This window comes from Podospora bellae-mahoneyi, chromosome 6, assembly GCF_035222275.1.
Source record: "Podospora bellae-mahoneyi strain CBS 112042 chromosome 6, whole genome shotgun sequence".
Classification (NCBI taxonomy): Eukaryota; Fungi; Ascomycota; class Sordariomycetes; order Sordariales; family Podosporaceae; genus Podospora; species Podospora bellae-mahoneyi.
This window is the reverse complement of record NC_085885.1, coordinates 2,719,394-2,744,492: the sequence shown is the minus strand read 5'-3', so window position 1 is coordinate 2,744,492 and position 25,099 is coordinate 2,719,394. Positions and strand designations below refer to the sequence as shown.

The 25,099-nt window shown below is 54.3% G+C and overlaps 12 protein-coding genes across 12 annotated transcripts; 6 read left to right on the top strand and 6 right to left on the bottom strand.

The window, feature by feature from the left end:
• Positions 1–509: 509 nt before the first annotated feature.
• On the bottom strand, positions 510–983 carry QC761_0095870 (uncharacterized protein; the record flags this gene model as incomplete). Its single annotated transcript, XM_062873024.1, has 2 exons — positions 510–821; positions 918–983. 2 exons carry the CDS (start codon positions 981–983, stop codon positions 510–512), a joined length of 378 nt encoding a protein of 125 aa, XP_062729795.1.
• Positions 984–1,001: 18 nt separating this feature from the next.
• QC761_0095860 (uncharacterized protein) lies at positions 1,002–2,041 on the bottom strand (the record flags this gene model as incomplete). Its single annotated transcript, XM_062873023.1, has 3 exons — positions 1,002–1,373; positions 1,517–1,838; positions 1,938–2,041. 3 exons carry the CDS (start codon positions 2,039–2,041, stop codon positions 1,002–1,004), a joined length of 798 nt encoding a protein of 265 aa, XP_062729794.1.
• Positions 2,042–2,818: 777 nt separating this feature from the next.
• QC761_606920 (uncharacterized protein) lies at positions 2,819–4,565 on the top strand (the record flags this gene model as incomplete). Its single annotated transcript, XM_062881134.1, has 4 exons — positions 2,819–2,973; positions 3,034–3,079; positions 3,163–4,312; positions 4,374–4,565. The coding sequence occupies exons 1-4, from the start codon at positions 2,913–2,915 to the stop codon at positions 4,563–4,565; spliced, it is 1,449 nt and encodes a 482-aa protein (XP_062729793.1). The 5' UTR covers positions 2,819–2,912.
• Positions 4,566–5,316: 751 nt separating this feature from the next.
• Positions 5,317–6,457, bottom strand: QC761_606915 (uncharacterized protein; the record flags this gene model as incomplete). Its single annotated transcript, XM_062881133.1, is given in 3 exon segments — positions 5,317–5,544; positions 5,560–6,267; positions 6,329–6,457. The coding sequence occupies 3 exon segments, from the start codon at positions 6,455–6,457 to the stop codon at positions 5,317–5,319; spliced, it is 1,065 nt and encodes a 354-aa protein (XP_062729792.1).
• Positions 6,458–7,519: 1,062 nt separating this feature from the next.
• On the bottom strand, positions 7,520–11,709 carry QC761_606910 (uncharacterized protein; the record flags this gene model as incomplete). Its single annotated transcript, XM_062881132.1, is given in 7 exon segments — positions 7,520–8,225; positions 8,241–8,355; positions 8,415–8,639; positions 8,698–8,982; positions 9,107–11,317; positions 11,391–11,637; positions 11,694–11,709. The coding sequence occupies 3 exon segments, from the start codon at positions 8,626–8,628 to the stop codon at positions 7,520–7,522; spliced, it is 1,035 nt and encodes a 344-aa protein (XP_062729790.1). The 5' UTR covers positions 8,629–8,639; positions 8,698–8,982; positions 9,107–11,317; positions 11,391–11,637; positions 11,694–11,709.
• On the top strand, positions 9,225–11,087 carry QC761_606905 (uncharacterized protein; the record flags this gene model as incomplete). The annotated part of the gene is made up of 4 exons (XM_062881131.1): positions 9,225–9,288; positions 9,909–10,128; positions 10,187–10,560; positions 10,621–11,087. 4 exons carry the CDS (start codon positions 9,225–9,227, stop codon positions 11,085–11,087), a joined length of 1,125 nt encoding a protein of 374 aa, XP_062729791.1.
• A 326-nt stretch (positions 11,710–12,035) lies between the features above and the next one.
• QC761_606900 (uncharacterized protein) lies at positions 12,036–14,737 on the top strand. Its single transcript, XM_062881130.1, has 3 exons — positions 12,036–12,125; positions 12,146–12,888; positions 12,949–14,737. Exons 2-3 carry the CDS (start codon positions 12,617–12,619, stop codon positions 14,552–14,554), a joined length of 1,878 nt encoding a protein of 625 aa, XP_062729789.1. The 5' UTR covers positions 12,036–12,125; positions 12,146–12,616; the 3' UTR covers positions 14,555–14,737.
• On the bottom strand, positions 14,631–17,344 carry CTK2 (RNA polymerase II C-terminal domain kinase beta subunit). Its single transcript, XM_062881129.1, has 3 exons — positions 16,894–17,344; positions 16,632–16,839; positions 14,631–16,575 (listed from the first exon to the last, which is right to left on the bottom strand). Exons 1-3 carry the CDS (start codon positions 17,127–17,129, stop codon positions 15,637–15,639), a joined length of 1,383 nt encoding a protein of 460 aa, XP_062729788.1. The 5' UTR covers positions 17,130–17,344; the 3' UTR covers positions 14,631–15,636.
• Positions 17,345–18,286: 942 nt separating this feature from the next.
• QC761_0095790 (uncharacterized protein) lies at positions 18,287–18,931 on the top strand (the record flags this gene model as incomplete). The annotated part of the gene is made up of 1 exon (XM_062873022.1): positions 18,287–18,931. The coding sequence occupies one exon, from the start codon at positions 18,287–18,289 to the stop codon at positions 18,929–18,931; it is 645 nt and encodes a 214-aa protein (XP_062729787.1).
• A 364-nt stretch (positions 18,932–19,295) lies between these two features.
• On the bottom strand, positions 19,296–21,309 carry QC761_606880 (uncharacterized protein; the record flags this gene model as incomplete). The annotated part of the gene is made up of 3 exons (XM_062881128.1): positions 19,296–20,823; positions 20,872–20,978; positions 21,031–21,309. 3 exons carry the CDS (start codon positions 21,307–21,309, stop codon positions 19,296–19,298), a joined length of 1,914 nt encoding a protein of 637 aa, XP_062729786.1.
• A 519-nt stretch (positions 21,310–21,828) lies between these two features.
• On the top strand, positions 21,829–23,572 carry LAP1 (Leucine aminopeptidase 1; the record flags this gene model as incomplete). The annotated part of the gene is made up of 4 exons (XM_062881127.1): positions 21,829–22,026; positions 22,120–22,413; positions 22,476–23,228; positions 23,318–23,572. Exons 2-4 carry the CDS (start codon positions 22,234–22,236, stop codon positions 23,570–23,572), a joined length of 1,188 nt encoding a protein of 395 aa, XP_062729785.1. The 5' UTR covers positions 21,829–22,026; positions 22,120–22,233.
• Positions 23,573–24,023: 451 nt separating this feature from the next.
• QC761_606860 (uncharacterized protein) lies at positions 24,024–25,058 on the top strand (the record flags this gene model as incomplete). Its single annotated transcript, XM_062881126.1, has 1 exon — positions 24,024–25,058. One exon carries the CDS (start codon positions 24,024–24,026, stop codon positions 25,056–25,058), a length of 1,035 nt encoding a protein of 344 aa, XP_062729784.1.
• Positions 25,059–25,099: the final 41 nt, after the last annotated feature.

Below are 25,099 nucleotides of genomic sequence, written 5' to 3'. Positions count from 1 at the left end.
GCCAACGTCTGGGAGTTCTCCTCCCAGTGCAAAGGAGACGGGGCTTGCTTCCAGGCTGACACCACGCGGGCTCACTGCAGCAGCTTTTAGACGACGCTCATCTCGATCTGAACAAGAGGAAAAGGCGGTGCTTTCATAAGGAACTGATAGATATTTTCGGAGGTGCCGTTGGTGTTTGGTGTTTGGTGTTTGGTGTTTGGTGTTTGGTATTCTGGCGTCTGGTTTTGGGCTGTGTTCTGCTTTTGGAAATCTTCTCTTCCCGTTGATGATAGATACTATTGTTTTTGGGGGGCCATCCTCGAAGTCGTTTGGATAGACGTAATAACTAGACAAAATAAACACCCCCTCGCTCTGTTCACATCGCACAACACCTCATATAAACAAACAAACAAACGATTCTTCATTATCCGCTATCTCCAATCGCTACCCCATGACCCACCCAATCCTTCCATCCTTGCTCCACAGATCATCGACACAAGCACCCCCACCCAAAACAACAGTCACCCTTCTCAAATACTTTGCCTTCTTTCACTTGCCGCATTATCAGATGCCGGAATCGGACGGAAAGGCTCCTCCAGAATGGTGTTGTTGTCTTCTTGAGAAGTCCCATTCTGAAGGGCCTGCTGCTGCGGCTGAGGCGCGCCCTCGGCCTTGGCTGCAAGGTCCCGGGCAGCCTTTTCCAGGTCTAGCTCTTTTTTCTGCAGCCCTTTCTCCCTCTTCTCGAGTTCGACTTCCAGGGCCGTCCGATCTTTGAATTGGGCATCCCAAGTGCGCTGCATTTCTTGAGTTCTCTGCTCAAGCTCCTGGTGGCTCTGCCGAAGCTGCTACTCTTGCCAGGACACAGCATTCATGTTTTGGTGAAAACAATACCGCAATGTCTCGAGAGCTGCGTAGAACTGATGACTGTTCGGGCCCACAGGGTAAGGTTGAGGCTGTTGCTGGACATGTTCGGAAGACATCTGGGTATGCGATCCTGGGTTCATGGTGTTCCTCTCGGCCAGTCACCTTTCCCTCTGCTCGAGCAACCTTTCCCATTCACAAAAGCTCTGTTCTCTGGCATCAAGCATCTTCTGCCTCATGTCCTCCTCCTCACGAGCCTCCTGCTGCCTGTCCTCTTCGGCCTTCTGATCTTCCTCCAAGACAGCGTTCTTCCCTCTGTGGTCTTTGGCTTCTCTTTCCAACTTTTTTTTTGTATTTTGCGCCTCTGCCCGCTCCTCCTTGAGTTTTGCGTTCTCATTCCTGAGTTTTACTTGAGCATAATTCAGGGCTGTGATTTGCTTGGCCTGCCTTTCGGAGTTTGACTTCAACCTATCTCCCTTCTCGACTACCTTCTCCAGCCCCTTCTCTGCCTTCTCCAACTTCTTCTCTGCCGTCTCCGCGCTGTTTTTTTTTCGACGGCCAGATTGTTTTTCAAGTTTCGTATCTCTGTCGATAACATCGCCCAATCACTTCTGAACTTGTCCCTTTCGGCCGTCAACTTCGCCACCTCTTAATCCCCAGCCCCTTGAAGGTTCACCAGTGCTGTAGTGCCAGCAGCCGTATCAGCGGGAACGACATCGGCTCTACTGCCGGAGGCATCAGGCGTATTGCTAGATGCCCCAGAGGGCGCCACGACGGGTTGGCCCTGCCAAGGTCTGTTCCCATAGTTGCAATGTATGGTATTCTCAGCTGCTGCTTGCACCAACAGGTCGGCGGTGGCGAGAAGTTTCCTGATGGCTCCTAATTCCCCGGGCAAGTCCAGACTCTTGGTCACCATGTTGAAGATGTCGGTATCCATGCTCAGGCTGAACCGGAACCAAACCTGCCCGTATCGATGCCTTTCCCACTTCGCTCCCTCTCTGTTGGGCGGTGCGGGAGGAGACAGCTCAACCGCCAAATTGGCTGTGATAGCCTCCGGTGGCAAACCCAAGTGATTGGGCTGTTCGAAACAAAGTTACATCGTGATGGTGTCCTTGCCGTCGACATCCCACTCCTTGTACGCATACTTTGATACTAGGCACCCGGGGAACAAGTCGCCTGCGCCCATGGGCGGTGGAGTCATGATTTTGTCGAAGAGGCCGGGGTCTCGACAACGCTCATCGAACCCGCCCCGCTGGTCGGCTAGATGTATGGACGAATGGATGGCGAAAGACGAGTGGAGGTTCCGTTTCATCTCGACATGGTGCGTTTAGTCGGCACCTATTCCACTTTCGAGAGTTTCGATCATTCCGGAAACAGGGCCCTCCATTCTGTAACCCCGCGAACGGTGATTCCACTCTCGTCGAGCATGGCGATCGTGATCCATGACGATGGGCGCTAATAGTTGTTTGTAATGTTGTGTTGATGAATGAATGTGTTTTGATGAATGAATGTTATGCCTGGCTAAGCTGGTAGGTTGAATGGTTGTGAAAGAGCCATGTGTGCAGAAATCCTCTGGCTCATGTTGCTGTCGGACGACGGAGGGCAGGTCGATGGGTAATGTAGGCAGTGGCAGTTGCCATGTACGTCGTGGACAAAACACGGTTATCGAGACTTGAACCTAATTGACAGGCTTTTAAAAATAGTTAATGGACGTTCGAAGATAGCAATAGATCTGAAAAAGGATAGTTGAGAGGCCTCAAAATATAGCTAACAGGCCTTTTCAAACAAGTAATAGCAGACATTCTACCTTCTAAATAGTTGATGTACCTTGAAAGATAGTTAATAAACCTCCAAAGATACCTGATAGGCATTTCACCTTACAGTGTCCTTTATCTTGTCGTGGCGGCCCGATTTCAGTGCTGACGGCCAGACGCAGCTGTCATGAGGCATGGCAAGTTGCCCCACCAGCCCCATCGTTCTCAACCTCACTCCAGTTCCGTCCCCTGGTTTACACTGCGAATCGTCCCCAACATTCCATTTTCAGTACCACCAGGCGCTTACCAAACACTACAATGGATCAGACACAACCAGAAGACGGCAAGGGCCACAAACGAACCCGGTCGGCCGTCAAAGGTACGTCCAGCCACCGTCACTTGACATCTGTGTCCGGTCCTGACCTGCCAAACTCCAAAGCCACCCGCCCTCGCTCCTCCACCAAAGGTCCGCTCGACGCCGCCGAGTGAGTTCCTCCGTAACCTAACTCTTCTCTCACATCTCAACACACCACAACTAACCCATCCTTCTTTCCGTCCCCCCAACCAGCCCGCTAGCCCCACCACCAGCAACCTCCCAGCCATCAACCACCATCCCACCACCATCATCATCATCAACAACCACCACAACCCCAGCACCTACCCCCTCATCCCCCAACCCACAGCTCATCCCCCAGCCAACCCCCAGAATGCACCCCTCTCACACCCCCCGCGCTACCTCCCCCCTCCCCCGTTCCCCAGCACTTTCCCCGACACCAGGAACCCCCCGCCGGCCACCCCCAGGCAGCACCGCCCCCCTCCGACCAAAAGACTTCTCCTTCCTCCTCCGCCCCGAAATCTTCCACCCCCTCACCCCACTCAACATCCCCCCCGCCTTCCGCAACTCAACCAAGCAACCGCCGCCCGAAACCCCCCTTCCCGAACTCTTGGAAAAGGGCCACTTCCGCGCGGCCGCCATATCAGCCGTGCAAACCCTCACCGGAACAGGCCGCACCCCCCAGCAGCCGGACCCGTCGGACCACGTCAGGATTTTTGACCTGTTGTACACCCGGTGGGCCTGCCTGACCTTGATCAACTCGACCGACTTGGCGGCGCAGGAAGTGAAAGCGTTGGGGGATCTGAACAGCGCGTTTTATCTCTCTGAGGATCCCACGTCGGGAAAGACACATCATCTTGTTCCGTGGGGGTTGAGGGTGTTGAATGTACGACTGCAGGCGATTGGGTTTGGGGATTTGAGGCGGGCGGTGATGAGTTATTATGAGCTGGCGAGGGAGGCGAGGGTGAAGTTGGGTGAGGCGATGGGGGAGCATGATAACTCTTCGCGGGAGCTGTGGAGGGAGAGGCTGGAGGATTTGGGGGTGAGGGTTGCGGGGGCGTTGGTGGAGATGGGGGATGTGAAGGGGGCGGGGGAGCACTTGAGGGGGTTGAAGATTGGGGATGGGGGGAAGATGGAGATGATGAGGGCGTTGCTTTGGTTGAGGTTGGGGGATGTGGATGCCGCGAGGGGGTGTGTGATGAATGGGGAGGGGAGGGGGGTCACGAGGGGGGAGAAGGTGGTTTTGGCCTTATGTGATATGGCGGATGGGGAGTATGAGGAGGCGGTGGCGAAGTGGAGGGAGTTGGAGGAGGAGGAAGAAGGGGATGAGATGGTGATGGTGAATTTGGCCGTTTGTTTGCTTTATGTGGGGAGGATGCAGGAGGTGAGTTGTGTTTTCCTTTTGTTTGTTGAGATGAGAGAGTTGCTAATGTTTTTAACTGTAGGGACGAGCATTGTTGGAGGGAATGGTGGATGCTGGTCGGTCGTCGCATACTTTGTTGTTTAATTTGACAACGATGTATGAGTTGTGCACGGAGAGGGCGCGCAGCTTGAAGGTCAGATTGTCGGAAAAGGTGGCGGCGATGGAAGAGACGAATGATGGATGGGAGAAGACAAATGCCGATTTCAAGTTGTGAGCCTGGGCATCAAAGTGTGGAGGGAAGAAGTGGGATGAAGTAGCAAGCAAGCAGCTGGTCAACCAAGAACGGAAATGTTGAGTCTGGAATGACAAACACGAAGTCAACGCGGGATGGGCGTGACAGGTGTTTGTTGTGCGCGGATGCTCCAGAGAAGGCACGGGTATATATACTCCACGTCCGACCTCATCCTCCGTCGATCCTACACTGGCAGTTGAACCAGAAGAACGCAGCTTGGATGGCGCAACTGTCAGTGTGCAAGAGTGCGCTTTCCCACCCTGCCAGAACTTGGTCTCGGCCAAAACTGCGCAGGAGGTCACCCGTTTGACTCCCCATGGTGGTACAACCCGCACGGCAGGGTTTTCGTAGCTAGACTTCCAAGCTCCGTCGTGACGACGATAACTTGGTGCCATCTCTCCACCGGCTCCCGATCTTGGTGACTCCCTTGGGAGGGAGTTTGCGAGATGGTAGCCTCGGTGGGAGGTGGTCTGGTGAGCTTTTTTAATTTTTTTTTTTTTTTTGTTTTGAATTTTGTCGCGATTTTTTTCTTTTGATGTGAAAGAATTTTGGTTTGAAAACTAAATTACATTGTCAATTTCTTCTGAATGCCTAACCGTGCTAACCGACTCTAGATTGATACCCTTTCCCATAAAACAAGTCGCTGCTTATCCAAAAAAATTCAAGACCTAGCCCAACGGCGCTTACCCAACACAAAAGAAAACTGTTCTCTCATCCATCCATCATCACCTCCTCAAAACTGCTGACGGCTGTACGGCTCATACGCCGTGTTCAAATTCCTCGTCTGTCTGTTATTCCCCCCCGCCCCCATCGACACAAGCGGGACGTTACTACTCCGTTTCGTGTTATTCCCATCCCCCCTCCTCCCGGAATACTCATCCGGCGCCGCCCAGTCATCCTCCATCCTCCGTTCCACATCCATATCCCCCATCACCACCCCTTGCTGCTGCTGCTGCTGCTGCTGCTGCTGTCGCTGCTGCTGTCGCTGCCCACCATTATTCTGCTTCTCGTAACCACCCACAAGCGGCACATCCACCTCTCCCCCCTCAACACCCCTTTCACTACCCCCCCCCATCTTCCACCCCTTCCCCTTCTGCCTCCTATAAGCAATCACATACCCCCCGCACGCCCCCCCCAACAACCCAGCCGCCACCAAACCCAACGCCACTGGCCAGCCCCCGTTCTTGGCCGCGATCCCAAACCCGCCAAAGACATCATTGATCGCGTCGGAAAGTCGCTTGTAAATCACGGCGCCTGTTATCGTTCCTGCGCCAAGGAACACCATCCCAAACCCGCATGTTATACTTGCTAGCAAAGGGGAGAAGTAGCTCTCCACCGGGGCGGACAGAGAGCAGATCACACCCACGATGAAAGACCACTCGATGAAGCGTGCCGAGCGGGTGTAGGAACGGAGGGAGTCCTTGAAGAGGATGGAGTTGTGGGTGCGGGAGGGCTCGGAGAGTTTGAGGTCGCGTTCGGGGCGGAACCAGAAGTTGATGTCGGGGGGGGAGCAGGTTGTTGATGCGGGGGTGAGGGAGCATTCCGTCAAGAGGTGGAGGGTTGCGTGGTCTGGGAGGGGGGAGGAGGAAGGGGAGAGGTAGTCGGTTCCGGTTAGGGTTGAGAGGTCTTTTAGGGGGGCCGAGGAGGGGAGGGGGGTGGGGAGGGAGATGGCTGTGTTGTCGGTCTGGGGATCGTTAGCAGATATAAAGGGGGGTGTTCCCACGGGAAAGGAAGGAAATAAATACCTTGAGCCAGTGGATGGAGGTGAGGGAGTTGTTGAAGCCGGAAAAGATTACCAAGCAGCAGAGGATGAGGGTGGTGAGGTTGAGAAGGATGGGGGGGAGGGTTTGGAGGAGGAGGGTTTTGGGGGGCATTTTTGCGCTTTGTGTTTGGTTGGTGATGCCGGATGGCTGGAGAGGAGAAGAGGATGTCTGACGGAACGAACAGAAGTTCCTCGAAAGAGGTTGGGTCAGTGATATACACCCATCACCTCCCACGAGGGAAGGGGGAGAAAAAACACCGTCGGGGAACTACCACGATCGGGAAAATCTCAACATCTCAAACGTGGCTCACGCCGATTCACACCACGCGCGCATGGTGAGATCTGAGGCAGGCAGCGACAAGCAAGGGAAACACAGCTTGGCTTTGATGACATGACAGGGGCTCCACCACGCCGGCTGCTGCAGGGGGGAGGTTGTCTCCGGTTCTTTTGGTGCAGAGTAGAGTGTGCAGAGTAGAGTGTGTAGGTGGGTATTTGCAGCTTATGGACAGGTCTCGGATTGTATGTTATTCTGGTGTTGAGTTGGTTGTAATTTGAGGTCTGAATGTGCTTCGTTTGGTGGTCAAGGCATCTTCATCTTTGAAGACAGGGGCTGTTGTCGCCAAAGTTTAGCGCTTAGCTGCTGCACTGCCTCTGGAACGGTTGCCCGCCCGTCAGCCACAGTTCCGGAGGTGCAAATAAAGTTTGCTGGAGGAAATGTCCAAAATAGCAAACAGCTTCTCACCCCTGTCTCCTTCTGCACTAAGGTCTGACTTTATCGTGATCCTTTGACGATCCTTGAAAGCTGATGACCCCCGTCAACATCCCGACGGAGATTAGTCAAGGCGTCTCTGTTTCTTTCGCTCGTTGGGTTGCGAAGGCATATTTCCAATGCCTAACATCACCCAGGACCACTCCGCAACATCATCAAGCTTCGAAAACCATGCCAAACGGCAACCACCAGCAGTCAGGCATGGTAAAGAAGCATCAATGCCGGTGCCAATCACTAGTTGCTGTCTTTGCCCTTGCTTTCGGGTGTCTCGGACCGGGTAGACATTTGGATATTTTGCGTGCTGAGGGGCGAACGTTCCGATCAAACATACTTTCAAATCTATCCTTTCTGTCCAAAACACACCACCCAACTCTGACCCCAAGCTCCGTCATTCTATTCCAAAAATCAAGCAAACAGTCTACCCACCGCCTCCGCAACAGCCTCCCCGCTCCCACAAACAACCCCCCCCCCCCTCTCATCCGTCTCCCTGACCTCCCTCTCCAAAATCCGCCTCCCCCCCCTTTCAAACTCCACCGCCTCCCCCCCCGCGCACTCGACCACCAGCGCGACAGGACAAAGCTCATACAGCCTCCTCAACTTGGCCCCGTGCCTCCCGCTCACCGGCGACAAGTAAACTCCATGCCCCTTGACCAACCCGTGGACAATGTCCGGCACCAAGCCCCCGGAGTACCTCAGCGTGTACTCCTGGGCGATATACTGGCTCACCAAGCCGGCATACTGCGGTATATCCGACGCCGACCTCAGATTGGCCGGAGAAAAGTATTTGGTCTTTGGGTTCGGGGCCGAGAGAGACAAAGCAGGGCGGGTGAGTTCCCATGTTTGGGTTAGGTTGTCAAGGCCTGCTTCTAGGCAGATTGATGGAAGGGAAGACAGGAGCCGGATGGCGATGATGGCTGTTGTGCGGGGCCCGAAGACGCCCAGGATGGAGAGGAATTGGGATTTGGAGGGGGGTGTGTTGAGGGCTGAGGGGCCGTCCCAGAGGCCGATGATGGCGCCGACCGTCCAGTTGGAGGGAATGATGGAGCTGCCGTCTAGGGGGTCGAAGGCGAGGGTGTATTTTTCGTGGCATGAGGAAGAGGAGGAGGAGGAGGAGGAAGAGGAGGAGGTGTGGACAACAGGGCGTTCGACCGGGTCTTCTTCGCTGGAGGCGGTGACGATGGTGGGACAGCAGGTGATGGCTTGGCGGATGTGGGCTTCGGCTTGGACATCAACGTTGAGTTCTGGGGGTTGAGATTAGTATGATTTGGTCTGAGGCAAGGAGATGAGAAGGAAAGCGTACGGTCATCGCCAAAGATGTTGGAGGTGCCGGCTGCGGAGACGTGGTGGGAGCTTTGGAGGTCTCTGGCGATCTCGGCCACGCTCTTCAGAAGGGAAGGGATGACGGAGCTGAGGAGGGAGTCGCGGGTTCCGTCTTGAGGGATGGCTTTTTGGAGATGAGAGATTAGGTCTGTCGACAGGCGAATGTCGGCGGTGGTGGTGGTGGTGCTGCCCATGATGCCTATGCCTATGGCTTTGTCAGTTGAAAGAGCTACATGAGTCAAGCTCTGAAGTGGAGGACCGACCTGAAGTCGAAACCTGAAGATACAAAATGATTCTCTTGGCTATGTGGTTATTTCATGAAAATTCAGCTCATGAATCAAAAATATTGATCAAATTTGACACTGATGCTGAAATAGATCATGTCAAGTGTTGGGACCAAGAAATGCCGCGAAACCCGACTTGATCTGAATTTGCTGGGATCCAACCAGCCTTCTCAGGGTTAGGGTCAATTTCAAGATCGAGGAGCGATATAGGAGACAATCACTCAAGTGAACAGGAATAATGGCTCAAGCAGAGGCTGAAAGAAGCTATCAGAATGAAGAGCAAGATAAGGAGTTGCAAAATGCTGTTATTGTGGTCCCAGACTGAATGAGAGCCCACAAATGTGAATACCAAGGCCACCCATTGTCAGGTTCTTGCCTTTTCACTCACCACGATGCCAGGCTATTATAAGTATTTCCACCGTCGACGGTCGAAATAACTCTTTAGCCCCGCCTCCTATTCCTTCAACACCAACCACAATCACCCTGTCGGCTGGCAAAACGCCGAGATGTCTCCTACCAAGCCGCAGCACATCAGCGGCGAGTTCGTGATCACCGACGACGACAACGGTGGTAAGTTGACATCGCAGCCTCATTGCCTTGATACCCAAGCCGCCCATAGTCCCAACCGCACACACAAGCCGCACTTCCTTCTATTCATCCTCTAGCCCACAAAACCCACCTCCAGATTCATACTTCCCTTTCCACCCTCTTCGTTCCCAAGCCATCACCACCATGAGCGAACGCGTCGAGGTTCAATTTCGAGCCCGGCTCCGAGCCGGCTCTCGAGCACCTCGAGACTCTCATGGAAAGATTCCAGGAGCACGGGAAGGCTCTGGGACGAGTCCATGAGGGCCAGGAGGCGGTGCTTCGGGTCCATCTCTTTGCCCCATCATCCTTGAGACTCTTGTCTTTTCAACCCACATCACTCAGCCCAGAGACCATGTCTTTTCGTCCGATCCCACTCAGGGCCTTCCTTTCGTCCCATTTTCAACAATACCCTACTCCTCCAGTCATGTGGCCCGGTGGGCTACATATCCTACCTTCCAGAGCCTCTTGCCCGTCTACAAATTTCTTCGCCTCTCGCAATTCCCTTCACCTTCCACAACATCTTGACCTCCCTGAACGCCTCTCACCTCTCACCTCTCACATCTCCCCAGCACTTTTTCCTACCAACTAACACTTTCAACCAGGTGAACGGGCCCCAATGAAGCGCTCCTTCGACAAGGTGGACGAGATCCCCAAATACGAGGGTGTCCGTCCCAAAGCCCTCGTGTTCGACGCCAGCGCCATTCTCGAGAACCGCACTGGCATCTGCCACGCCATGCACAAGGTCTTCCAGAAGGCCTTTCCCACCCACCCGATGCCCACCCAAGACGAGATCATGGAGGCGTACTCCTACAGCGGTGCCTGGTGAGTCGCAAAAAATCTTCTCGCTTTTCTGGACTCTCTAACCAGACCTCTCCCGCAGGCCTGACATGCTCGCCCACCTCGGCATCTCCAAGAAAGAGTACCGCGCCAAGCAAAAGGTTTCCGAGGAGGCCTACATGAAAGCCTACGGCAGAGCCAACGCCGTCGAGCAGCTTGCCTATTTCAGCGACTCAGTCCGCGTTCTCCGCGCCGCCAAGGAGGAGGGCTTCGTCCTCGTTCTCTACAGTGACAACAGCCCCTTGATAGTCGATGCCCTGCTCCGGTTGGGAACCGTCGACATCTTTGACATCTACATCGACAATGAAAACGCCTGGATCAGCCGCGGTGTCACAGCCCCGCCCCGTCCCATCGAGACCAAGGACATTATCGAGGCCTATGATGAGTACCTCAAGGACAAGGGACTCAAAGTGGAGGGTAAGCCATTCCGATTTCCTTTCTCTCCCCTTCAGCTGCCAACTGAATTCCCGCACACAGGAGACGACAGCAACAAACTCAAGCGCGAAGAGATGATGTTGATCGAGGGCACCATCAAGCAGCTCGAATCCCATCGTGAGAAGGGAGAGAATTCCGAGACGTGGAATTACCCTCTCGTGTACGTCGCCCGCACCGAGGCCGAGATCAGCGTCGAGCAGGAATCTTGGTGCGCTTTGATCGTGGAGGATTTGGACGAGTTTGGCTACACCGTGTTTGGTCTTGCTCTTCCCGAGACTGCTCCGGCTCGTCCAGTTGCACCCAGTCGTGCCACGGACAAAGTTGTCGATCCGGTCGAGAAGGAAGTGGTTGAAGTTGAGGATGGGGAGAAGGATGCCGGCGAGCAGCAGATGGACAATGCTGAGGAGCAGCAGAGCAAGGATGCTGCTGATGAGCAGGAGGACAAGGATACCGAGGAGCAGAACAATGTTGCCGAGGAGCACCGGAGAACCGATACCGAGGAGCGATAGGAGCAGGAGAAGGGTTCGAACGTGGAGAGTGACAAGGCCGATGAGGTTGTCTAGGCGCGGCGGGTTTGGCCCGGGAGAAGTTTTCTTTTCCGAGTCTGGGGTCTGTCTTTGCGGAATCTGGGGGTGTCGTTATGAGCGGAGTTGGGGATGGTTTGGTCTGGTCCTTTGAGCCATGTGCAGCGCGAGAGTGCGCGCCAATGATACCCGATTCGTTTCTTCTGCGCTGTCACCTTTAATTGCTTTAGCTGTGGAAAGTTTGAATGCTTCTCTTTGCTTTTGCTGGGGATATGGGTTATCGCTTACCTTTGGTCAGTATATAGACCACAATCAATGTCTTCCTCACTGTCATAGAAGCTGTGATGGCATGGTAAAAAACAGCATTCTCTCATGCCACGTATGGCAATCTGACATCACCAGACATCCAAAGACAGGTGCCGAGCATAATGAACTTCGGTTACAATAGTCAAAAACAGGAAAAACCATCCTTAGCTGTCACAAAATTATTTCCTCAGATATACCCCTCGGTGATACGGCAGCAACATGGTCGAGTCTGTTGGCGGCAGAACAGTGAGAATCGCCAAACAGGGGCGCCGGAACGGAACGCACAAGACGCAGACACCTTCTATAAAAGCATTAGCGGGTTGAGTTGTCTTTCCTGCTTGCCGACTGAGTCAGATCGGCCGCCAACATCATCTTGAAAACTCACTGCCAAGAAGCTTACATCAACTGCACCTCCCAAGACCACGACTCATCACCACCACTGCTGGCTACCTACCCCAAGCCACCATCCAATCTCCCCAAGCTTGACCCTCTTTACGTTCTGACGCAACAGGCTCTTCGGACATATCTTTCTTGCATTGCCGTGGGTGTGTGTGTGTGAGCTGCTGCTGGGTCGTCGTCACCAGCAGCCAGCCAACAACCACGCGGGATGGCACGCCGCTGATTGGATCCCACCCGAACATTTTATGCACACCACTCCCACGCCCCTGTCGCACAACACACACACATACACACACACACACACACACACATACACACATACACACACACACGCACACACACACATACACGCACGCAGGCACGCGCAACAGCGCCTCTCCCGTTGCCGAAGCGCTTCTCCCAGCAACCCGCTGCCATGTCCATGGGTCTTGCCGTGTGCCCTTGTTTCTCGGCATCTTGCATGATTTGAAAAGGCCTGGCAGTCCCCCGGACCCGAGGGGGTGTGCTGCATGCCGTCGCTTCCATCCCGCCTTTGGCGTCCCACCATCAGCTTCTCCCAGAACTTGGACACTTTCCACTACCCTTTTCCACACGACCACCACCACCAACTAGGCAGCCCATCCTATCCTATCCTTCTCCGCATCTCCTTCGCCGCCGGTAGCTGTTCCTGAATAAAAATCCACGATCCTCTTTTGCACCTGGAGCGCCCGCGTCGTTCCTTTATAGCAAACCGTGTACAAACCACTGGTCAGTACTCCGGGTTTTTGCAAAAGTATCACAGGAACATCCGTCCGGGCGGGGAAAATAGTATGGTGGCAAGCGACGGAGCTGGCCCCGGGCCTTCAACCGTGGCAGTCGAACGGGAACCTGCACCACCGGCTAGCGGCATCACAGGCCTGACAGGAGGAGAAGGAGAAGAAGGAGGAAGAGGAGGAGGAGGAGGCAGTAGTACCGGAACGAAGAAATGGGCGACCGAGGAGGACTTCAACAAGCACAGGGAAATAATCACCCAGCTGTACCATCGTGAAACCCTGTCGCAGCTGATGCAGACGATGGAGGTTCGATATGGCTTCCTTGCCACGTAAGTCGGCCACTCGCGCAGGGGATGGGGGTTTGCTGACGAGCAAAACCAAACCCACAGGAACAAAATGTACAGAGCACGATTTAAACGATGGGGCCTCGGGAAACGTAAGCGGTCGGACAGCGCTTTGGCTAACAGGCCAAGGAAGCCGAAGCTGAAGCAACCCGTGCCGATGCCGATGCCGATGCGGCCCGCAGCAGGAGACGCCAGTCAGCATGCCCAACCCGAACCCGAACCCGAACTTCAGGAAGATGATGTCGAGGAGATTATTCCATCGCACCATCATGAACAGCATGCTGTCCCTTATGTACAGCGACGGAGAGGTTTATTGCTAGTAAACGGCAAATGGATCGATTTGTCGCTCATGACGGACGACGAACGACGGTACCTCCTCCGACAACACAAATCCCGAAAGCAAACCGTCAGCTCCCCCCCATCCACCTCCACCGCCTTGTCCCTCTCCCGATCACCCTCCCCTCGAAACCTCCAGGCACCCGACACCCTCCAGTCAACCGAGAACATGTACCGCGCCGTGAGGGATTACTTCATGGCATCCTTCACCTCCAACCGCTGGTCCTTCCTCGAAGACACCACCTCCGCAGACCAAGCCCGCAACGACAAAGCCGTGATGGCAACCCACACCGGAGTCCGCCGCGGCTTCGAGATCTGGCGCCGGCTGATGACCGCCGTCCGTCTGTTCCACGACACCTCCCACCCCGACAACCGCGCTCAGTCAATAAAAGTAATCCGCATCACCTTCGCCGAGCTCACCTCCACCCTCTCCAGCGGTCGAGAATCCCCCCTCCTCTTCTTCTGGGTAATGCACGCCCTCACCCTCTTCCGCTCCATCCCCGACCCAAACTTCCAACGGCTGGAAATCTACCTCCTCAAACACCTCTTCGAACTGACCGAAACTGTCCGCCTCCAAAACGGCGCCATCCCCCACCCCACCGCCCAGCTCTGGAAAGTCCTCTACTCCAACGGGCAATCTCTCCTGTTTTCGCCCCCCTCCTCACCATCACCAGACAACGATGACAAGTCCCCCCTAATCAACCACACCCACCTCTCCTCTCTCATCTCCCTCGCCGTCTCCCTTTTTTCCTCCCACTACTCCCCCCTCCACAAAAGAACAATAGAACTGTCCAACCTCGCCATCTTCACCTCCCTCCCCCCCCACCATCCCTCCTCCTCCACCCTCCTCACCCCCAAATTCCACTCCCTTTTTACTCGGGTAACCTCCTCCCTCCCTGACGTGTTCGACGGCAGGGAAATGGACGTCCGCGCCTGGCTGGCATCCCATTACTTCACCCTAGGCGACCTAACCTCCGCCTCCTCCCTCCTCGAGCCCATCCTCCTCGATCCGATAAAATTAAAAGAGGTCAACAAAGTCCAGGAGGCCTCCGAGTCGTTCAATCTCTTGTACGGCTCCATAAAGATGGCCATGGGGGATGTACGAGCCGCCGAGGGGATCCTCCGACAGGTGATAAAACGGGGCCGCATAAGCTGGAAAGAGCACGGGGAGGACGTCCACCTTTCTGATGGGCTCCTCGCGCTTGATCAATGCCTCAGGGTGCAGGGGCGGACAAAGGAGGCGGATGAGGTGATAAAGGAGCACAGACAACTGCTGAGGGAAGCGTTGATGAGGCGGGGGGAGGAGGATACTTGACCCCCCTTTAGAGAAAAAAAAAAAAAAAAAAGGCATTTGCATACGCTCTCATGTTTAGCATGGCGTTGGTTGGTAGGTTAGGTACTATTTTCTCGCTTTCGGGAACGAACGACCCCCCCAACCCAACGTCTTCATCTAGAATTTATACACTTTGAGCAGCAGCAATGCCTTGTCTCTTTTCCAAAACCTGCACATCAAGCCGCCTCACCGTCTTGTGGTGTAGTTTTGGGTATCAATCATCATCCGCTGATCTGAACTCCCGTAGACTCCAAACACCAATAACACACCCAGCATGACAACATGTCTTTCTATCCCTCAGGCTTCTCATCTTCTGCTGTGTCTTTCTTCTGCTCCTGATCCTGTGCTGCTGCACCTTCTTCCTCATCCTTGGTAGCGCCCTCCTGCTTCTCGTCCGGCGCATCGGTCTGTTGTGGTGGACCTTCCGTCTCACCCGACGCGCTGCCCTGCTGTTGACCCTGCACCTCCGCCGCAGGCACAAGACTACCACCTCGCCTCCAAGGAGGCAACTCGTTCCTTCCTACATATCCACTTCTTGTCCGCCCTGTCGTGGCACTACTGGGGTCTTGCCACGGATGGGTCCTGTCTCTTACGAAGCGCCGGCCCCTGAGCCTGTTGAAGAATGCTTGAGGCACCACTCTCCCCAGATGCGCATACCCCGATGGCCCACCGCCGGCGGAATACGTGACGTGGTAGGGATCCTGAGCCACAGGCTGCTTGGGATGGGCATGACCGTAGGGCTGCGGCACGGCACGGTACACAGCAGCAGTGTGTGCCACGGCAGGGCGCTTTGCACTCGGCGAGCCTGGCATATTGGCTTCGTCGGGGACGACTCTCTTCTGAGGTGTTGTCAGTTGTTCTTTGGCCTGTTTGGGTATTGCTTCTTTGGGCTTTCCAATCGCGGGTTCTTTCGGCGTTTCAGGTACAGGTTCTTTGGGCTTTTCAGATGGCTTTGGCCGAATAGACAACGTGAACTGAGGCCCAGGAGGAAAAGGCTGGTCCGGTGTCGGCTGGCCGTGTCCAATACCCGGAGGAGACGCCTAGCCCGACCTCGGCGCAGACCTCTAGTTCATCCCAGCGCCTCCTCGCCGGTTGCCCCTGTGTCGGTTATCGTGATATGGGTGCCTACCGCCTCTGTTGTGGTAGCCGTAGTCGTGTCGATTGTTGTGGTGGCCACCGTGGTGCCCGTGATGGCTGCCCCGTCCGCCGCCCGCGTTATGCCGGGGATCAGTTGGTGGGACCTTGATCTCTTCTTCCACCTCCACCTCGTACTCCTCGTATTCGTCGTTGAAATATGTCGCAGCCAGATTTCGTTCCTGGCGGGCAGCTCCCGCGTCAAACACAAAGCGCAGGGTGCCTTCGCTGTTCGCCCTCTTGCGCTTAACTGAGGTCCCCCCGGTCCCGGAGATGTTGGTTGCTGGCGAGTTTACGGACCCCGGCGTGACAGAACGGTTGTCAGGTTGATCGGTGCACTTTTTGCACATGGCGTTGTATCGCTGAAAGCCTTCGGCTGTCATTCTCTTGTTGATCTCGATCTTGACATCCATCAGGTGCTGAAGCTCGTAGTTGAGTCCGACCTTGGTGGAACGTGGGTGGGTGGTGTATAGATCCATAAGATCCAACATCGTCTCATACACACACGCTTCTTGCGTACGCGATGCCACCTTCGTTTTGAACCTCGGCGGCTCCAAGCTTTGTTCCATCAACATGGCCGTGAGTCTCACAATAGACAACACCATGGTGAGGGCTGTCTGCTTGATGGGCACGAAGGTCTTGTAAATGTCAATGGACATGTCGTAGGCCGTATGTAGTAGTTTTTCCGATGAAGTGAGCGTGCTCCATTCTCCCCGTGGAAACTTCATGTTGCGCTCCCCTTCCGGTACCAGCTTCTTGGCCATCTTGATCAACAACTTCTGCGGGTATGGCGCTCGAAAGTCGAAGCCGATGGTTTCGAGAATGTGGCGTTCAAGTCCTATCGTGAACTTGGAGGGGGCATCAAAATGCTGCGTTGGCTGTCAGGACAGATTTCAGAAAGTGGATGGACGAAGAACATCCTTACCTTGTCATCAGGTGTCTTCTTGTCGTGGGGGGACCGTAGGTTATGGGCAGCGCAGAGAATATCTCGTGACTTTTTGATGGTATCCTCAGACTTGCAGGCCACAAACAAAGCGGCAAGTGCAACATCTTCATAGTTGTATTCGCTACTTGGAAACCTGATCCGAAATCGGTGGTAGTATATCGCTGCGGTATCGAATGTCTTGATGGGTCTAGCAGCGCGTCAGCGTCTTGAACTTGGTCACGGAAAGCAATGGTGGCCGTACAATTGCAGTGCCTCGCGGACGTTGTCAATCAATTGGACGCCTCTTATCCTATAATGGTCGTCCTTTGCCTCTTCGTACGCTATGGCCTTGAGCCTCTGTTGTAGTGTCTGCTCCGAGATATACTGGGTGGCCATGTCAGACAGGCCGGTGACAGGTCCTATCGGGACATCGTCGGCGGGGGCGGCGGACTGTCCGTTAGCGGCCGGAGCCGTCGGGTTCGCCGCGGATGGTGCCATCGGGGCCGTGATACCGTCGTCATGCGGGGGCGGAGAGGCGGTCGAGGTTCAAGGTCGAGGTGAGGAGCCACGCAGAGAAAGGTTTGTCTGGATGGGGATTTGCACAGGCTGCCTTGGGTCACGTATGGCAGTTGCGACAGATTTTGACGATTGAGTGGCCTTTGGACAATGGCCTTGTAGGAGCTTGCGGTTGAAGCCAGATGCAACAATTGCGGCGACGACGTGCTCGATAAGATAAGCTTTTGTCGCGTGGTGACGCGCAGCTCCAGTCCCACTTCTTGATCACCCACCCACCACAACCACCTGCATGAAGGGATTCTCCACTACAACAACTTTATGCTCGATACCCAGCTGTTCTGATTTTCGATTGACACTGCTCGTCCCCTAAACATCCCCGGCACCCCCGCTGTCACTCAGGGAGCTAGCTACCTGACCAAATTAGCAATGTTCTAGAACATGTCACGCTGACCATGGCCAGATTGCAAACCCGACAAGCCCAACAACTCCCATGATATCACAATGCGATCCAACGGCACAGGCGGTTATCCGTATGCTCAAGTCAAAATCACAATTAATCTAGCCCCATTACCTCCACAGCCACAGCCACCTTCAACCCTTGCCTGGGTTTCACGTTGGGCCCCATAAAAACCCCTGTCTTGGCATAATCCTTCGCAGAGCCAACACACACCACCCGCCAAATACACACGGATGAGAGCGAGCGAGAGAGCTTCTTCTTTGTTCTTCTTCTTCTTCCCAACGTATTCGTGCCACCTGTTCCACACTGCATGAAACAGAATGCCAGCCGAGTCTGTCAGAAGCAAAGCCAGTGGTGGATCTGCAGGGAGGCGTTGTCACTTATTATCGTTTTATTTGAGTAGCCCCTATTTGGACCTTGATATCATCCCTTTCTGGTATTAACGCAGGGCGTGTTTTCCGAGCTGAACCCTTATATGGTCGCTTTTCATCACGCAAAAGTTCCAAGCATGGCCGCATCACCCTAAATATCAATGCTGTCTCTCCCATACCACTTCCCTTTGGTCCCTATTTTTTTTTCCTTTGTTTTGGGCTTGACCTTGCATTTTCATAAACCGTCCACCGACTATCTATTCGCTCTTTACTTATACCTTACCAGTAATATCAACACCATCATCACCAACATGGACACCAAGGACCAAGACTCAGCCCAACAACAATCATCACCACTCCTCCCCATATCAAACCACCCACCACCATCCAGACCCAGAACCCCAATCCTCCTCAAACTAGAAACAAGCCTCCCCCTCGTCATACCAGCTCAATCCCCAGAGACGACCCCCCAAGAAACCTGGGACTACCCAACCTCCCTCCGCCAACTCACCGCCCTCCTCCTCTTCACCCTCCAACTCCTCATCCTCATAACTTACCACCCCAGCTTCCTCTCCCTCCTCCCCATCCCCGGCCCTCTATCCAACCACCACTGCCTCCTACTAGCCGACACGATCATCACCTCTCTGGCAATCATAATATCGAGTTATGTCCACTTTTGCATCGCCAGCCTGGACTGTGAGCTACTAGAACAGGGTTGGAAGCCCGTCTACTTTTACATCATGGCCGCGGACGAGACGGTGATTTTGCTGGCGGCGGCGAGCTCAGGATTGGAGAATGTTTGCTCGTGGGGGTTGTTTGTTGTGACGGTGGGGAGTTGGTATGTTGGTTGGAGGTTGGAGGCGGTGGAGGTGTTGAGTAGGAGGTTGTTTAGGGCCGAGGGTTGGGAGTTTGGGCAGGGGGAGGGGGAGGAGGGGAGGGGTTTGCGGGTGGTGTAGCGGTGTTGTCTATGCTTTCAGGATTACGCCCTTGGAGAGGGATAATATTCGTTTCGTTGTATCGTGAGCTGGCAATGGACTTCTGGGCTTGGGGAGGATAATTACAAAGGATCAAGACGAAGCGACTGGCCGGCAATGAGAACTCGGTGTTCTTCGAATTCAATGCCCTCACCCTTCACCTTCGCAATGCTCTTACATACGAAACGCGAAGAGGAGGCCATTGTATCCAAAAAAAAAAAGAAAAGAAAAGAAAAAAAACAGCAGCCGTCCTGTCTTGCCAACCAGCTGCTTCATCTCGATGTTTTGCCGGTTCCTCACTATACCCCCTTCAGTATCATCTCCCTAAATACCCCGCCCCCGGCCCCTAAAACCCGCCCGTCCCCTTAACCCTCCTAACAGCCCCAACAACGCCCCTAACCCACCCCATCCCCCCTCCCCCAGCCCCAGGCCCAATCGCCCCCTCCGCCTCTTTCCCCTCCTGATCCCTCCAAACCCCCTCTTCCCCATTCAACCGCCCATACACCCCCGTATTCTGATTCCTCCCCAACCCCCTCACCCACTCCCCACAAACCTCCCTACTATCAACCAAAACATTAACCTCACAACTATGAAACCAGCTCTGCGTATCCTGATTCCCATTCCCCATCACGCCCACCGCCCCATCAACAACCATGATCTTGACGTGACACGACCTCTCCCTCTTGCTCTGCACAATCGGCACGGTCTGATCCCTCCCCACATACCACCCATATCTCAACTTCTCCCTCCCACCCTCTGACAAAGAGCCATACAGCTCCTTTGCAATCTTTTCGTTGTGACCCCCTTGATGGGGCAGGAGCTCACCCGCGTCGTTGTACCCCAGACATATCCAACACGTCACCTCCACCCCGCGCTCGCAGGCCTCGATGATGGCCGGGATGAGCGGTTCCGCGTTGAGGGTGGGGGATTGGATAAAGACTGTCTTTGTAGCGTGTTTGAGCGCGGAGAGCCAGGCGGCGTTTTGGGGGTTGGGGAGGGAGTGGTGGGTTGGGGGCCCGTAGGGGGAGCGGGTGACTAGTGCTATGGGAAAGGGAGAGGTGGAATGCGGGATGTAAGGCGTGAAGCGGTCAGGCTCGGGAGGATCAGGGTTGAGGGTTGGGTCAGGGCGGAGGGAAGGATTGGTGGTGTGGTTGAGCAGGGCGTTGACCGCGTCGAGGTGGGTTTTGTTCGTGGTCGGGGTGAGGAAGGTGTTGAAGCGGGCGACTTCGGAGGCGACATCCGGATCGTGGTGAGGGCGGGACGGAGTGTGGAGGCTGTTGTCGTGAGGTAGGGTGTTGACATCTGGCAAAACAGCGCGGCCGTTTGCTACTGCTGCCATGCTTCCATCGGCTTGTTCAATCTCTTCTTGGACTTCACTGAAGCCATCCCAGGGCTTGCCCCAGGAGAGCAGGGCGACATCGACAAAAGAATCGACAACGGGGCCCTCCAGGTGGATCATCATCTCCAGGTTGTCGTTGTCCTGGACATTGTTGCTCTGGAGCAGCGCAATCTTGCGGTCGACAACCACGTACTTAGCGTGGAAGGTACCCATGACTGGCCGGTGGTAGTTGACCACGTCCATCTCGAGATTCGGGATCTCTGATCGTCGAGGCAAGTTGACGTTTGGTCCGGCAAAGTCCTTCTCCGATACGAAATAACGTGGCTCAAACACTTGTTTTGGGCTGCCTCGGTCGTATATGATCTTGACCTTTACCCTTGGGCCACCCCTTGCAGCTACACGGCGGTCTAGCTCACGGATAGCTTCCGTGATGTAGGCAGATGCTGCACCATTTTGCCAGTAGTTTGTTGCCAGAAAGACCTCTGTTTGGGCTCGCACGATGACGTTGGCAATGTGCCGACATATGTCGGGTATGCTATTCTTCTTCAGCACTCACTCGATTCTCCGGACTGGTGAGACGTACGTCGAAATGATCGTTAGCGGAATGGTCCCGTGGGACCCCATCAGCGAAGGACTGACCATTCCCCGAGAAGGACTCTCGTTGAGCGTGCACAGTGCATCATGATAGATCTGCCATGCGTTTAGCTGTGCCTGCATTTCCGCTGCCATTGAAGAACTTTACCTTCAAAAAGAGCTCACTCGGCTTCGTGTCTCCCCATCTCCCACACATCTCGGCCTTCTTCAGCTCCAACAGGCCCCCGTCTATTGCTCCATTTGCATGCTCTTTCTCGTTTTCTGCAATCGCCAGCGCGGTTTTGCCATACAACTTTTCCCATGCATCCGCAGGACTTATTGTAGGGTCTTGAGATATGAGGGATGAGACGCTTTGAGTTGAGGTGCACAAGTCCAACAGGCGGTCGTTGATGTGGTTGTTTTCGAGGCTGATCTGGTGTTTCTTCATGTTGATGGCTTTTCAGGGGCTTCAGGGGCTGATCAACCACTGAACGGGACAGTCTTTTAAGATAACGATTACCCTCACAATATTACAATGTATGTGGCGACAAATCGTTGGAGCGAAGAAAATAAACTGGGATTATTGTCCAGAAAGCCAAAATGAAGATAGAAACACCTAATCCGAGCTCACGCATGGTTCATGACGACAGGTCTTGTCATGAACCGTCCCAACCGTCCACTAAACCGACGCAGGGACACAGCGCTTCAGGTCCGCCGGGGAGCCAAAATCAAGGGCAGGCGGGGGTGATCACAAGCTTGCGTGGCTTGGCAAGAGGAGGGCTGAGGCTGGCACCTTGATGTCTGGAAATGACGTCAGCTGCTGTCGTCGATGTGTTGTTGACCGGAGCGCCGGGATGCGGCCGGAATGCATCTGGCAGCTTGCCTCAGGAATTCCAGTTGAGATTCATGTATCTATCCAGAAGCCAGAAATCATCAACTGATGGTTGTGGGACAGATGCCACTGACAATCCCTCCATTGTTCCTTATCGCTGGCTTGCACGCTGTTGATTTAGTGGAAGGTTGATTTAGTGGAGGTGGATTTAGTGGAGGTTTGATTTAGTGAAGGTTGATTTAGCGGAGGAGACGCAAATCATCTCCAACTTGATGTCCAAAGGGACCTCCTCATGAACCTGGAAGCTTCACCGTTATTTACTTTGGGAAAAAGGTTAGTCAACATGGCCGGCTAATGACACAGAGAGGGTGTTGTGACAGGCTAGGGAAGCTGTGATTGGTCGGTTCCCCTGCTGACCAACCCGAGCTTCCAGGTACCTGTCGCACCCAGAAAAGGCGACAGCTGAATGCATCCAATCCTCCAACACCAACCTCCTGTTTACATCCCTATTGTTGAACAGTGAATCGAATACACATCACCATGAAGGCTTCATTACTCGCGCTTCTGCTCCCCGCAGTCAGCGCCCGCAACGTCAACCTCGCTGGCGATACACAGCGGCCCATGACCCATGAAGAGGCCGCCGCTGCAACTTATCACATCGAGATCTCCCCTGGCAACACACGATGGGTGACAGAAGACGAGAAATGGGCCCTGCGCCGTGTAAGCCAATTCTTTCGTCCCAATTCGCTCAAGCTGTTACTGATGTTGACTTCTCTCAACAGAAAGGTATCAACTTCTTCGATATTACCGAGCACCCTGACCTCGGCGCCACCATCAACACCCTCGTCGGACCACCCAAGAAAAAGGCTGTCTTCCCAAAGAAGCCCACATACCAAGACGCGGTGAAACCATTGTTCGCCAACCTCTCCAAATCCCACCTCGAAGAGAACTTGGAAAAGTTCACATCGTTCCACACCCGATACTACAAGTCAGATTGGGGCCGCCAATCGAGCGAGTGGCTGCTTGGGAAAGTTCAAGAGACGATCAAGGAGGCCGGCGCTGAGAAGTATGTGACGGCGAAGCACTTCAAGCACCCGTGGGGCCAGAACAGCATCATTGCCACCATTCCTGGCAAGACCAATCAGACAGTTGTTATCGGTGCCCACCAGGATTCCATCAACCTCTTCCTCCCCAGTATTCTGGCGGCTCCCGGGGCGGATGATGATGGAAGCGGCACCGTGACCATTCTTGAGGCCCTTCGGGTCATCCTCCAGTCCAAAGACATCGTCAAAGGCAAGCACCCCAACACGCTCGAGTTCCATTGGTACAGCGCCGAGGAGGGCGGTCTGCTCGGCAGCCAGGCCATCTTTTCTGCTTACGAAAAGGAGCGCCGCGATGTCAAGGCCATGCTTCAGCAGGACATGACTGGTTTCATCACTAGAACTATCCAAGCGGGCTTGCCTGAGAGCGTGGGGGTTATTGTCGACTTTGTTGACCCCAAACTTACCGAATTTATCAAGAAGATTATCACCGAGGTATGTTTTTTATTTTACTTTTTATTTTTTATTATTATTTTTTTTAATAATTATGAACTATTGACTGGTCAATACTGACAATATAATAGTACTGTGACATTCCGTTTGTTGAGACCAAGTGTGGTTATGCTTGCTCGGACCACGCTTCTGCCTCCAAGGCTGGGTACCCGTCTGCCTTTGTTATCGAGTCGGCATTTGAGTACTCGGACAATCACATCCACACTACTGATGATCTGATTAAGTACTTGTCATTCGACCACATGATTCAGCACGCAAAGCTCACGCTGGCGTTTGCGTACGAATTGGCGTTTGCCGACTTTCCTGCTCTTGAGAAGGGCAAATAAATGAGGGGCTCGAGGCTGTGAGGTTATGTTCGGGTACTGGGCGTCAAGGGTAGGGTACATACGGGAAGGCATAGTGACATTGTTTTTTTCTTTTACAGTCTTTGAGCGGTAGTGTTTAAATACATGGTTAACCACATTCCCCTGAATCGGGCCTTCACTGGGCCTCCACAGAAGCGCTCGAAACCCGATGCCAAGACGTATGATGAGCTGTCGGGTCTCCACCATGACCTGCGCCAAACGACTCAACGACATGCCCTCCACTGTTTGGGGAGAGGTAGTCATAAACCTCGGGTGTCAATCCCCTCAGTTTTGCTACCCCGCATTTCTCTCTTTTTTTTTTTTTTTACCCTTCATTTTGCTGCCTTTTTTCTGTTTTTTTGTTTTGTTTTTTTTTGGTCGTTTACCACAAACACCACACACAAGACGACAAGACACAATCAGCAAAACAACAATGGACGACACAGTATCCGTCTATGAAACCGCCATCATGGGCGGGTCCTCGGACTATGACGAGGAGGAAGAGCCGGTTGTCGTCCCCACGCCGTCAAACTCGTTCTACACGCCCCTGCCGTCCCAACCTCTGCCTTCTGAGCTCCTGTCCAAAGTAGTCCCCGAGGAGTTGTCACAGCCGGAAGGGGAACCGAGAGAAGACTTGGGGTTGGACAACCCCTCGCCCATGAGCCTGGCCTCGCCGAGGGACATGATACCCCGGGGGAACTACACGCCCAACCCGGCCGGCACGCTCACCTTCATCGGCCTCCGGGCTATCGAACCACTCCTGCAGTCATACTTACTGTCGCCCAAGAGCCCGCTGTTGAAACTGCTGCCTAAGCTCGGGGTCGCGGTCATCAACCCTGGGTTGCTGGGGCAGACGCCTACAGGGGAGATTTTATCCTGGATGGGGAGGCTGAGCAGACTCAAACAGGCGTACTGGGCGGGGTTTATCGCTCGGGAACCCATGACGCCGAGGATGGCGGTTTTTGTCGCGCTGCTGGAGACGGCGGCGAACGCGGTGAATAGTCTGTTGTATCTGTTGCCCAAGACGAGCACGGCTCTGCTGAAGGGGGTGAGGGTGCCGTTGTTGGGGGAGGTCGAGCTGCCGTTGCCAGTGTTGGTGGGGAGCCTGATGTTTGCGGTTGGGTTGGCGGTCGAGACGATTTCGGAGAGGCAGAGGAGCTTTTTCAAGGAGGAGAGGATTGCTGTCGGGGGGAAACAGATTAGAGTCAATGAGGGGAAGATTTGTGATAGGGGGTTGTGGAGTCTGAGTAGGCATCCGAATTATGGGGGTTACGTCCTCTGGAGGACGGGTTTCGGGATCGCGGCGGGGGGTTGGTGGGCTGGGCTAGGGATGGGGTTGGCGCATGCTGGTCACTTTGCGGGGGAGAGTGTGGGATTGATGGATGAGTATATGAGCAACCGGTATGGGGGGGCTTGGACGCAGCATAAGCAGAGGGTTGGGTGGGTTTTGATCCCGGGGATTTATTAGAGGACAGGAAGGGAAACAAATGGATGAGACGAAGGACATGA

What these genes read in the sequence shown, in the direction of transcription:
- QC761_606900 (XM_062881130.1), top strand. Translation starts at nt 12,617, where the DNA reads ATGGTGGCAAGCGACGGAGCTGGCCCCGGGCCTTCAACCGTGGCAGTC. An exon ending in CGATATGGCTTCCTTGCCAC is followed by an intron (nt 12,889 to 12,948) that starts GTAAGTCGGCCA and finishes CCAAACCCACAG; the next exon opens with GAACAAAATGTACAGAGCAC.
- CTK2 (XM_062881129.1), bottom strand. Translation starts at nt 17,129, where the DNA reads ATGGCACCATCCGCGGCGAACCCGACGGCTCCGGCCGCTAACGGACAG. An exon ending in GTCCGCGAGGCACTGCAATT is followed by an intron (nt 16,840 to 16,893) that starts GTACGGCCACCA and finishes ACGCGCTGCTAG; the next exon opens with ACCCATCAAGACATTCGATA. An exon ending in AGAAGACACCTGATGACAAG is followed by an intron (nt 16,576 to 16,631) that starts GTAAGGATGTTC and finishes CAGCCAACGCAG; the next exon opens with CATTTTGATGCCCCCTCCAA.